General features: G+C 40.0%; 1 protein-coding gene across 1 annotated transcript in view; it reads left to right on the forward strand.

The window, feature by feature from the left end:
* Positions 1–12,718, forward strand: part of LOC122791394 (malignant fibrous histiocytoma-amplified sequence 1 homolog) — a 1,282,214-nt gene that overhangs the window by 168,260 nt on the left and 1,101,236 nt on the right. The window contains exon 3 of the mRNA XM_044059133.1: positions 1,083–1,374. Coding sequence (XP_043915068.1) covers positions 1,083–1,374 — 292 coding nt within the window. The remainder of the gene's footprint in view (positions 1–1,082; positions 1,375–12,718) is intronic.

Consider the following 12,718-nt stretch of genomic DNA (forward strand, 5'->3'; position numbering starts at 1 on the left):
GGTAAGTTGTGCTTGAATATGGACAGGGATTAACTTTATTTTATGTGGATGAGGAGTCTGTTCAATAGCAGTGTTATCCTCTGTGAAAGATATTATTGTAGGTAGGGGAGAAATAGAAATCAGTGGCTTAGCATTCATGGTACTTTCAAGTGATAGTTGTAATATAAGCTGTTTCCTGTACATGCTAACAGAATATTTGCTGGTTCGATTCTCAGCTAGAGCGTCTCCTGCGTGGAGACATACGTGAATGGGCGTACCTTCGTTGAAGGTTGTGCGTCAGGCTGGTAACTCGGCACTTAAAAATCAACTACCAATCATTAGCGCACCGGTGTTCTGCTGTGGCGACACCTAACCGGGAAAAGCCGAAAGAAACAACATTCTGTAGCAGTCTGCAAGTGAAACCAGATTTTGAAAGTGGGAGGTTCATCCTGGATGAATTAAAATAAGCTACATTGGTGTCTAACAGTGTAGAATTCCATGCAAAAATAGAAATATTTTTCAACACTTTTAGCAAAATGTCAGTGGCAATGAGTAATTACAAGCACAAACTAAGTTATACAAATATGTTAAATGAAAAACAGAAGTCATCACTTAACCTCACAAATTAGTGAAACAGGTTCCTTCATTATAAACTGTGTTGCTTAGCATATTTGACTTGCATTTTATAATAGAAAGACTGCAAAAGCAATATTTATGCCTGAAGCCTTAACAGTATTGCTAAAGATAATACTATTCTTTTACAGTAGAGAAGAAAGACTAAAACCACAAACATTTACTAGATGAATAAGGAAGTACATTTTACTTGGGTTATTTTACTGTATAACAAATAATTTTAAGTGATACGTATGTGGTCTTGCAATTGTTATTGTATTTATTTTAATGTTTTTAGTGATTCGTGTTTTTAGCTAGGTTAGCCCTACTGCATAAGGGCCCAGGGCCCATTTTCAAGGGGACTCTTGAGAGAAAAACTCCCATATAATCATGATTATCATGAACATATTTGCTTACTTATTAATGGTGTTGATATTTTATTTTGAACCAAAGTATTTACTCCAAATAAAGTGATTTAGAATTATTTTTAGTTACAGCTCAAATGATGAAAACTTTAAAAGTCATGTACAGTTCTGGATCAGCAATGTTTTGATGCGTGTCCCTGACTCTGTTGTGCTTCCTGTTGGAACTCACATTGACTGCTGTGATAAAGAGGCAGTGGAAGTAAAGAAGAAAGATATCGTGACACGTATACGTGAAATGCTAGAGGAAAGGAAAAAGAAACTGGATCAGAAGATAAAATTCATGGAGGAAAATAATGACCCTGAAATGTTTTTAGAACAAGTGGACAACCTGAAGCAGTTAGCAAACTGTAGAGCAAAGGTACAGTACTGTTGCTGTAAATACGCTTTTGTAATATTTAAATCACATTTTAAGCTGTAACATGAGTTTGTATACATTAACAGAAAAGAAAATAAACTACAGTAAGTTTCCACTGTTATTGTCATGCAGTATACATGATGTTCTTCATCTCACATTGCTGCAGTCCTTACTTATGGGGTAGTCCGCTGTCCTCGGTCGGCCCGAATACCAAAGTATTAGGCTGACGTCGGTCATGGGCGCCTAGATCTGACATCAGAGCGTCAGGGTATAAAGGCGCATGATCGACGTCATATCCTCAGTCTTTTTTGCCGCATGGTCCAATGCAGAAGCAGCGTTGCAAGTGCCGTTCGGCGTTCTGAATTTTTCGTTTTCGGAGTTTCAGACCGATACCAAGTTGGGCTATGTACCCCGTTGGGGAATATTTTTGTTTTTTTCTTGCCTCAGTTACTTACCGGATGTCAGAAAAAGTGAATAATTGTATTTCTTGTGGGAAACAGATACCGCATAGGGATTGCCACTCGCTTTGTATTCCTTGTTTGGGACCGGAGCACGACGTAGTCGGGTGTCGGTTTTGTGCTAGGTTTAATAAGCGCACTATAAAACGGAGGTTAGATTGCGCTAGGTTAGTCTTTGGCAAGAGGTGTAATTATAATATGCCGTCGGATGTTCCGATGCCTGCTTCTACTAAGAAGCGCAAAGACAAATCTTTAAAGCCTAGGCAGGATGATTCGTCCGTTTCGGACGCTGGACCTTTAGAAGCTACAGCTGAACAGGTGGATCCGGCTGAAGTTTCTGTTGAGTCCCAGGGGGAAACTTTGATTTTACAAGATGTGGCCTCTCAGGAGGCAGGTCAGGCTGAAGGGGCCTCTCAGGTTACTATTCTCCCTTCTATGCCTAAGGTGGTTAGGCCTTCTGCTACTGTTTCTAAGGCTCCTTCTAAGGGCAGGTCTGTTTTGCCTTCCTCTGGTGTCAGTTCTGGTTCTTCAGGGTCTGTGCCTAAAAAGCACATGCTTAAAATGGCAGAGGATTTGATTACTTTAATTAGAGGTTCTATTCCCCCTCCGGATAAGAGGCCCAGGATGGAGCCAGAGTTGGAAAGTTTGGAGCAGGCCTCAGATGATTCAGAGTCTTCTGCTGAAGACATTCAAGATTTCCCTCCTTATTCTGATTCTGATGCAGAGGATTCCACTCCTTCTGCTTCTCCTCCAGAGGATTTTTCATTTTCTGAAACTCTGCATTCCATGAGGGAGCATTTTAAGTGGGAGGAACTGGATTACTCTGATTCACGGAAGAGGCTTAGGGAGTTCTTGTTTTTACCACAGACCGGATAGGTATTACAGGGTGCCTGAGGCTCATAAATATCTGTATAACAGTCCTAGGGCGGACCCAGAAACTATTAGTCAGGGGCCTACGGGTGTTAGAGCCTCTGTTGTTAAGAATCCGGTTCCTCTGGATAAGGAAGCTAGAGCTTTGGATAGATGGGGTAAGAAGGTGTATACCTCTTCTACTTTAGCAATGAGAGCTTTGAACTGCCAGTTTCATAGTCTGTACTAAAAGAATAGAAGTTGTGTGATTTCAGAGTTGTTATATTTATACTAGGCATTGAAGAGGTGTTCTTGTGAGGGAGGCAGTACTCCCTCCAGCTGCGTTTTTCATTTCCAGATCCTGGTTTTGATTTGTTTTTTGTTTTTTTTCTTTTTCTTGTGCCAGTTTCATAGGTTGAAGTATCAGAATTTCCTCCTTTCTCGGCTAAGATCTAAAGTGGATGCTTTGGCAGAGGGCATAGAGTGTAAAGAATTGCAGGATTTAGTGCATGTTTCTGAACAGGTGGGTAAGCACTCTTTGCAATGTGGTTTTGATGCTTTACAGGCTTCTTCTAGGGTGGCTGCCACTAGTTCAGTTATTCGTAGGCACGCCTGGCTTAAGGATCAGAATTTGTCTGAGCATGTTAAGTCTAGAATTCTGGATGCCCCTTTACAGTCTGAAGTTTTGTTTGGTCCTCCTGTGGAGTCAGGCTTAAAGAAAATGGAAGACAAGGGTAAGTCTATGCAGACTGTTAAAGATTTTTTGCAGGTACAACCTCCAAAGTTTAGTAGAAATTGGCCTACTAAGGGGTGGACGTACCCTACTTCTGATTCTCAGTCTAGGGGTAGATCTAGGCTTGGTAGGGGCAGAGCTCAGAGTACCTTCAGGCCGAGACAATGGAGTTCGCCTGCTCAATCTGCTGGTGAGGGCAGGGGACAGTCCTTTCGTAAACAGGCCCAATGACCTGCATTTTCAGCTGCCAGATTCTTCTTGCCGGGCAGCTCCTTTGGGAGGAAAGTTGTCTCTTTTCAAGCAAAATTTGGCATTTAGTCACCCAGGACAAATGGGTATTGGACATTATAAACCGAGGTTACAAGTTCTATTTCCACACCATGCCTCCTTTCAAAGGCATGCCAGACGTCCCTCCTCGGCAAAGGATAGAGGCTCACAGACAAATTTCTTTACTTCTTCAAATAGGAGCTATACAGCCAGTTCCTCTGTCAGAAGTGGGCCTAGGATTTTATTCTCACCTGTTTCTAGTTCCAAAGAAAGGGAACACGTGGAGACCAATTTTGGATTTATCTATCCTCAACACTTACCTGGACATTCCAAAGTTCAAGATGCTGACTTTACAACAACTTTTACCTCTGTTGGGAAAAGATCACTGGATGGTTACTCTGGATCTCAAAGAGGCTTACCTTCATGTTCCTATCAGGCCCAGTTGCAGGAGGTACCTGCGTTCTCTGCATTGCCCTTTGGTTTATCTACTGTGCCCAGAGTGTTCACAAAGGTTCTGGCTCCAGTGATAGCATTTTTCAGACTAAGAGGAATACAGATTTATCCTTATTTGGACGACTGCCTGATTATTGCACAAGAAAAGGACGAACTTCTTCATCATCTACAGTATGTGATGGCAGTGTTAAGATGCCTAGGGTATTCTGTGAACGAAACAAAGTCCAGTCTAGTACCCTCTCAGGACATGTGCTTTCTGGGTGTGAGACTGAATACAGCTTCCCAGATGGCCTTTTTTGATCCCGGACAAACAAAGAAGCCTTTCTCTTTATTTCCAGCAAATGTCTCTACGGTCCAGGCTGACTGCAAGGACAGTCCTTCAAGCCTTGGGGTTCATGGCATCTTGTATTCTGGTGCTTCCCAATGCCAAATTGCATATGAGGAAGCTTCAATGGTATCTCAAAAATGTGTGGACACAGCACTGCCAAGATCTAGACACTGTCATTCAGGTAATACCTTGCATTCAGAAGGAGTTTTCGTGGTGGGCTCAGGAATGTCACCTAAACAAGGGACTCTCTGTGACCCAGCCAGAGGCGAGTCAGATTCTAACGACAGATGCCTCGGACAAGGCTTGGGGAGCACACCTCAATGGAAAATGGGTGCAAAACACGTGGCCTGTCAAACTCCAACATTTGCATATCAACTTGAAGGAAATGTTAGCAGTCCAGTTTGCATTGATGGCTTTCAAAGATTTACTTCACCCAGGGCAGGTGTTGATTCAAACAGACAACACTACTGTTATGTGGTACATCAACAAGCAGGGGGGAACCCATTCTTACCCTCTTTGCAGGCAAGCAATGATTCTGTGGGAAACTGCTCTCAATCTACACCTCAATCTTCAGGCAAGGTTTCTACCAGGAGCACAGAACTCCTTAGCAGATGTATTGAGCAGACAAATAGTGGATCCTCACGAGTGGAAATTGGATCCTCATGTATTTCAACAGTTGACAGTGTTATGGGGAACTCCAGACATAGATCTGTTCGCTTCTCCACTAAATTACCAGTTGCCAAAGTTTTGCACAAAAATGTTTCATCACACAGCTTGGAAGGTGGACGCTCTATCATTCAGTTGGAACAATCTGCATGTATATGCCTTTCCACCTCTGCCTCTTCTTCCCAAGGTACTTTTGAAGGCCAGACAAGACAAGCCAACCATGATTTTGATAGCACCGGATTGGCCTCGACAACACTGGTACACACTACTGAGGAGTTTAGTACGAGAACCTCCATGGCCTCTGCCTTTGATTCCGCACCTTTTGTCATAAGAGGACAGTCACTTCCTCAATGTCAAGATTCAGTCTCTGCATCTAACAGCCTGGCATATTCTGTTTTAGACTCTGGAAGGTCTCAGCTCCCACAACAAGTTTTGAATGTTATTTTGGAGGCCAGGAGGCCTAGTACCAGGAAAGTTTACGTGGATAAATGGAGGAGATTTTTTATTTGGAGCAAAGGAAAGGACCTTGATGTCTCCAAACCTGATTTAAGTGTTGCTCTTCAATATCTTACTGAGCTATTGGACAAGGGTTTGTCTTTCTCTTCAATAAAGGTTCATGCTGCAGCCATTTCTGCTCACTATGATTGTGACCCTCCTTTATTCTCTCATCCTTGGTTTAAGCAATTTCTTAGAGGGGCAAAGAATATAAGACCCCCACGTAGAGCTCCTACTCCTGCTTGGGATCTCAATTTTGTGTTGGAAAAACTTACTCTACAACCTTTTGAGCCTGCAGCTACTGCCGAGTTAAAGTATTTGTCATGGAAAACTGCTTTTTTGTTGGCCATTACCTCTGCAAGAAGGGTTTCTGAATTCAGGCCCTCATGGCAGTGGAGCCTTTCCTGATTTTTCATAAGGATAGGGTATCTTTACGTACTAATCCTTACTTTATGCCTAAAGTGGTTTCTAGTGTGGCCTTAAATCAAACTATTCATTTGCCTACTTTTTATGCAAACCCCCAAAATAAAGGGGAGAAACTTTTGCATACTTTGGATATTCACAGGCAGTTGCGTTTTTATTTGAGCAGAACCAAGGAGTTCAGACAGTCTCAGCAATTGTTTGTTTCTTTTGCTTTGGGTTCACAGGGTAAACCTGTTTCAAAACAAACTATTTCTAAATGGATTGGGTTTTGTATTTCTTTCTGTTATTCCCATCATGGTAAGGAGATTCCTGCTGGAATCAGGCCTCATTCCACTAGGGCTACTGCTACTTCTACGGCCTTTCTAAGGGGGTAGCTACAAAGACATTTTGGAGGCAGCTTCTTGGAGTTCAGTGCATACCTTTTCTAAACATTACCACCTTCCTCTTTATTCTAAGTCAAGGGCTGGATTTGCCACTGCAATTTTACAGGGCATTTTAGCGGCCCCTAATGCTTTATGATTTTTACCATCCTCCCCTTTCCGTTGCTTTGGGATTCTACCCATAAGTAAGGACTGCAGCAATGTGAGATGAAGAACATAGTACAGTTTTGTACCTACCATAAATGTAGATGTTCGAAGATCCACATTGCTGCAGTCCAATTTACCCTCCCTCCTTCCCCACTGTAGTTTGACTTGGTGCTATGCTTTAGGTGATGGTTGTTGTTGGGCATGTTTTTGGGAGGTATTCTGTTTTTGGCTGTGGCCTTTCTGGTGTGGCCTTCTGACATCTGGGGCAAGAAAAGACTGAGGATATGACGTCGATCATGCGCCTTTATACCCTGACACTCTGATGTCAGATCTAGGCGCCCATGACCGACGTCAGCCTAATACTTTGGTATTCGGGCCGACCGAGGACAGCGGACTACCCCATAAGTAAGGACTGCAGCAATGTGTATCTTCGAACATCTACATTTATGGTAGGTACAAAACTGTACTTTTTCTTTTTAACAATTATTAATTCCAGCATTATGTAAGATACTCACTTATTGCCTTTCCTTAAACCTCAATCCTCCTCCTGAACATAATTTTGCATGTATTGTTCTCACAAATTCCATTTATTTCTATGAAACTTGCTTCTGCCTTTTTAAAAGAAATGTCACCTCCAATTCGTTTTATTCAGAACTTTTTACATTGGGAATAGATTTTTTTTTTAATTTCCATGTTCTAGTAATTGCATTATGGCAGCCAATAACATTGAGGCCTTACTGTGTGTATGCAATTTAGATCCTGTATCCCAACTTAAAAAAAAAATTCCTTATTTACAACCATTTGCTTTCCCAACATTTCTGCCAAAGTACTCTGCAGGGAATTTTAAAATCTACCAATGTGTTACATTCCCCCCAAAAAACATCTTCTCAAATGGGACCCTCTTATTCAGCACACCTCCAGCATTTGCTTTGTAAATGAGGAAAAAATCTCTCTAGTCTGTTTGGCATGTATGCAAATACTTCCATGCACAAGTCCTAAATTTATTTACTTTTTTGAATACTTGGGAGCTTTATAAATTTCTTACCATTGTTCATTTGGAAATTGCCTTTTCCATTCTCTTTTCCCAGTCTTTTCTAACTTTGATTGATTCTTAAAGTTATCATTCAGTATTTTGTATATTATGAGTTTTCCCTTTTTAACAGTAGTTTCTGTTCTTCAGTCAACTAAAAACTCAACTAGAGCTGGTCTTTCACTGAACACTCCCGTATATCTTTCTCTTTGTGTATACTCTATCAATCCATGATAGGGAAGGCAGTGTCTAACTTGTAGTCCAAACTTCTGCTGACCCTTATCCCATTGTTACCTTTCCTTCTCGAGTTATTTTCTGCTAATACCTTAGTTTCTTTGGTGATTTCCTCTAATAAATTTCACCTCCCTCTTGCCTGTTTTCTGTACCTGTTCTTGTAGACATGCCTACTGGGAAAATCTATTTTCCCTATTCCTGCAGTGGCTTACTTGCTTTCTTCTTCTTCTTCATAATGATATTCAGTACTTTCCTGCATAAGCATATACACCACTGCAAACAATTTCTCTAAAGAAAGGCTGAGAATGGTTTGCCCCCCCCCCCCCCCGAAATTACATGGCTTTGTCTTTATTTATAAACCCATGTTTTCTTCTCATGGTGGCTGTTTAACTTTACTAATTGCTTCTTGACCTCCTAGATGGCTTTGTTGTTCATAGTAGGTCAGTTGTACCCATTCCTAAGCTTTAGAGTAACATACCCTGATTAATCTTGGTTGCAGACATACTCATAATTTATATATTCTTTTATTTTAATTAGTCATTAAAGCTCTAAGTGCCTTCGCTGAAAGTTGGGTGTCGGGCTGGCAACTCAGCACCATAAAAATCTACTACCAATCATTAGAGGACCGGAGTTCTACTGTGGCGACCCCTAACCGGGAAAAGCCAAAAAGACAAACAAGTCATTAAAGATCTAAACTTGTACACTGTTTAAACCAGGGTGTTCATACATTACAAAACAGAAAATAATTCCTACTCACCAGAATTCTTGCCTTTTAAGGTAGGATTGAAGGAGTAGTACTGTAGAATAACACCTGAACTGTGCTGATTTTTTTTTTTAAAGTAGCAATCTCTTCTAGTCACTTTTGCCTTTTGAGTGTAATAGTTGTGCAGCATGGACAGACTCCATACCAGTATTTGTACCTATCAACTACTTTGCTCAAGAATTCTGGACAATGCCAAAATAAATGGGGACAAAGGTCCAAAATCTGGCACAGTTTTTAAATATTACTCTTAATTTACTTAAAACAACAGATATGGCATCAAAATGCATTTCTGAACAACAAAAAATATGCATATCTAATGGTTGGTATTACTGACCGATCCCGATACTTAGTGATTTACCAAAAATCCAAAATTGTACAAGCAACAGGCAAAAATACAAAACAAAACTAGGACATTTAGTGAAAAAAAAAGGGAGAGTATTATTGCTAAATGGGCTTTAACTATTCAAAATATTCTTGGAACAGGCTGTGGGTCTCTGCATATCCAGGACTATCAGTGCCTGTTTTAATTGGGTACCAATAGCTCTATGATTTAATTTAACTAATTAAAATAACAAACTGTTCAATCATTTTACTCCCCTCCATTCCTGGATTCAGCTTCAGCTTGAATGAGAAAATCAGCCTTCCAAGAGGCTACTTATTACCGCCTTCCTCACAAACAAAAATCCATGTCTTGTTTACATAAATTCCATACAAGAGGTCAGTAATAACAACATGCAGGGAGTAATAACCATCACTCTGAAGTGCACCTGACAGAGTGGGCACTGGAGGAAAATAATGAACATTTCAAGCCTGAGGAGGCCCTATGGTGCTGGCCCTCACAATAGCCCTGTGCTGTTTATTTCCCTGTAATAGCCTTGCTTAATTCCTACCACCTATCAGTCGAATAGATCAGATTGGCAGCAGATGCCTAAATTTATCCCGTCTCCGTACTAATAAGCCACTCACATGTGGCCACTATTTGGGGAAAAACTGACGACATACCTTTACACAAAGGTGGGAGCTTCACTGATTTTACCAATTACAGATCCATAGACTTATCATCACCTCTATCAAAAATTCTTGAAAAAATGTATCCATTCCCACCTCTGTATATACCTGATAACATTCTGTCCCCCGCCAAACATGGTGTCCATTCAAACAGTGCAGCTAGAGCCAACTTTAGTTTCACCAGTACTATCATCTTCTATAGAAATGCTGGCAGCTTAGTGTCATCAATCTACCTTGATCTCTTCAAAGCTTTCCATACTTTTCCTAGCTTATGGGAGCTGCACTACTGTAGTCCCTTGTTAACAGTCTGGCTAATAGTAGCACAGTGTTATTGGGTCAACTGATTTTCTCACAGATTGGGCTCTACTGTCAGAATTACAAGACAACATTCATCCCACTGGTGTAAAGAAGAAAAAGCAAGGACCACAGGAAGGATATCTAGAATAAGTGGAATCCTTAAAACATTCTATCTTTTGAAAAAAAGAAAAATATAAACAAATCACCAAATCTAATTAAATATTTAGCAGGGGAGGAAGCACAAAATCTTACACGTGACAGATGTACATATCTTCTACTGGTGCTTTATTTGCCTTATAATCAGAGCTCCCTGATATTAACCACAGCATCTATAAATTTTAACTCCTCTACTGTCATTTTTCATTCTCTCCTCCCAAATCTTCTCTTGTTCCTACTCCTATTAGTACAAATCAAATCAGGACTAAATAGCTGTGCAGTAACTAATAACCCACTCTTGCCTTTTTCTCTTTAGCTGCTGCAAAAGCTGTTAATTCAGTGGCCATCTCTATTAATTAATATTTTTCTGCCCATGTTTATAAAACTTTCTTCCAGCTATATAGCAAAACTTCAAGCCCATGTAGTATGGCTTTTCTTAAATCATTAAAAACCACAAATTCACCAGTAGGACTAGTAGACACAAGTTTATTTTTCAGGTTAAGCACTTTCATAAAGGTAAAATTGACTTCCTCAGAACAATATGCAAACAGTCATGTGGATTTAAATATGTTACACTGTCACAGGATAAAAACCCGTGGTGGTGGTGCTGCGGTAGCGTTGTCGCCTTACAGTAAGACGCTGTCCGTTTCAATTCTCAGCTAGAGCGCCTTCTGCGTGGAGACATGTGTGAATGGGCGTATCTTCGTTGAAGGTTGTGCGTCAGGGCTGGTAACTCGGCACGTAAAAATCAACTACCAATCATTAGCGGACCGGAGTTCCTCTGTGACGACCCCTAACTGGGAAAAGCCGAAAGACGCAACAACAACACTGTCACAGGATAGGTGAGGAATCCCACCAGTCAAACAAAACATCTCTTGAATAAATTAATACCTTAAAGGCATACACTATAAACACTAAAAATACAATAAAATGCATTTCTGTAAATAAATTATATAAAATTAAACCCTTTCCGCTCTTTCTTTTAAAGCAGGCAGGATAGATATAAAATCATTTAATCCTGGACACAGATTAAAACACTAAAGTGGGCCGCAACTTGAAACTTACCTTGGAGGGTAACATGAACAATAGTAGTGAAAAAAATGTATGAATTCACCAAATCCTGTGGTTGTTGTACACAGTGTAAATATATACTATCAGCTGCTAGTTTGAAACTTGACAATATCAACCAGGACACAGTGTTTTTCAAAAAAGGTAACTGTCAGACTAGCAAAATAGTTTATCTGGCAAAGTGTAATTCCTGCCCAGGGTTTTATGTTGGGAAAACTGAGAGGGCTGTCAGGTCCAGGATATATGAACACTTATGACATTAAGAATTCAAAAGAAACTAATGCCTTATTTAGGCATAGTAAAATATGTGTTAATTTCTCTGTATTCAAGTTTGGGATATTAGATACCATTGAAATAAACCCCAGGGGTGGCAACTGGAAAAACACTTTAAACAGGAGGGAACTGATGTGGCAGCTTCGTTTGGCAGCTAATCTGTGTCCAGGATTAAATGATTTTATATATATCTTGCCTGCTTTAAAAGAAAGAGTGGAAAGGGTTTAATTTTATATAATTTCTTTACAGAAATGTATTTTATTGTATTTTTAGTGTTTATAGTGTATGCCTTTAAGGTATTAATTTATTCAAGAGATCTTTTGTTTGACTGGTGGGATTCCTAACTTATCCTGTGACATATTTAAATCCACATGACTGTTTGTATATTATTCTGAGGAAGTCAATTTTACCTTGATGAAAGTGCTTAACCTGAAAAATAAACTTGTGTCTACTAGTCCTACTGGTGAATTTGTGGTTTTTCTTAAATCATTGCCTATTCCCATCTTTCACCAAACACTGCAAACACCAATTCATAAACTGTCACCATTGAAACGTCTAGAAAGAGTAAAAAAAAATTAAATCAAGACATTAGCTTATTAGTCCACACAAGCTGCAGCAAAACTAAATAAAATCTGATGAAAATAAATAAGTAAAAATAAGGCAAACTCTGGCTCTGAGCAGGTTAGTTGAGCAGTACAAGAAAGAAACATTCTGGAACCCTTTAAAGCTAAAGCTTAGTGTACTTGTGGTACAAACACAGAATTCATACAGTGGGAAGATGCAACAAAAATGGACATAATTCTCAGCTGTCCGTGATTCTGGCTCAAAATTTTGACCGGTCTCTCCTAATAACTCTTAAAACTGTTGATTTTGAGAGAAAGGTGGCATATTACACTTAATACTATGATAGCGCACCTATAGTATATATACAAAAAATCATGGCTGTCGACAAGGCAGATCTATCATAAGATGCATAAAAAAAACACATGCTGAATTGACTCGCAAACATTACCTAGGAAAGTAGGGTGGGCTGGTCTCCCGCTTCGAAAAGACATGTCACCAGTGGTATAATACCCCAAGGTTCAGCCCTTGGACCTCTCCTCTTTTGCATGGACTTCTTGAACGGCAAAGGAAATGTTAAGGGTTTATAGCTGACCAAGTCTGCCGACAGCTGCAAACTTGTTGCCATCATAAACTCCACAGAGGACACCAAAATCTTCAGAGGGCATTTCCCAAATAAATAACTGATGTTAAAACCATGAATTAAAACTAAATGCCAAGACACATATAGTTGTATTTTTTGGCAGGCATGGTATCCC

Source organism: Protopterus annectens, chromosome 17.part0 (genome assembly GCF_019279795.1).
Source record: "Protopterus annectens isolate FY-2018-M chromosome 17.part0, PAN1.0, whole genome shotgun sequence".
Lineage (NCBI taxonomy): Eukaryota > Metazoa > Chordata > Ceratodontiformes > Protopteridae > Protopterus > Protopterus annectens.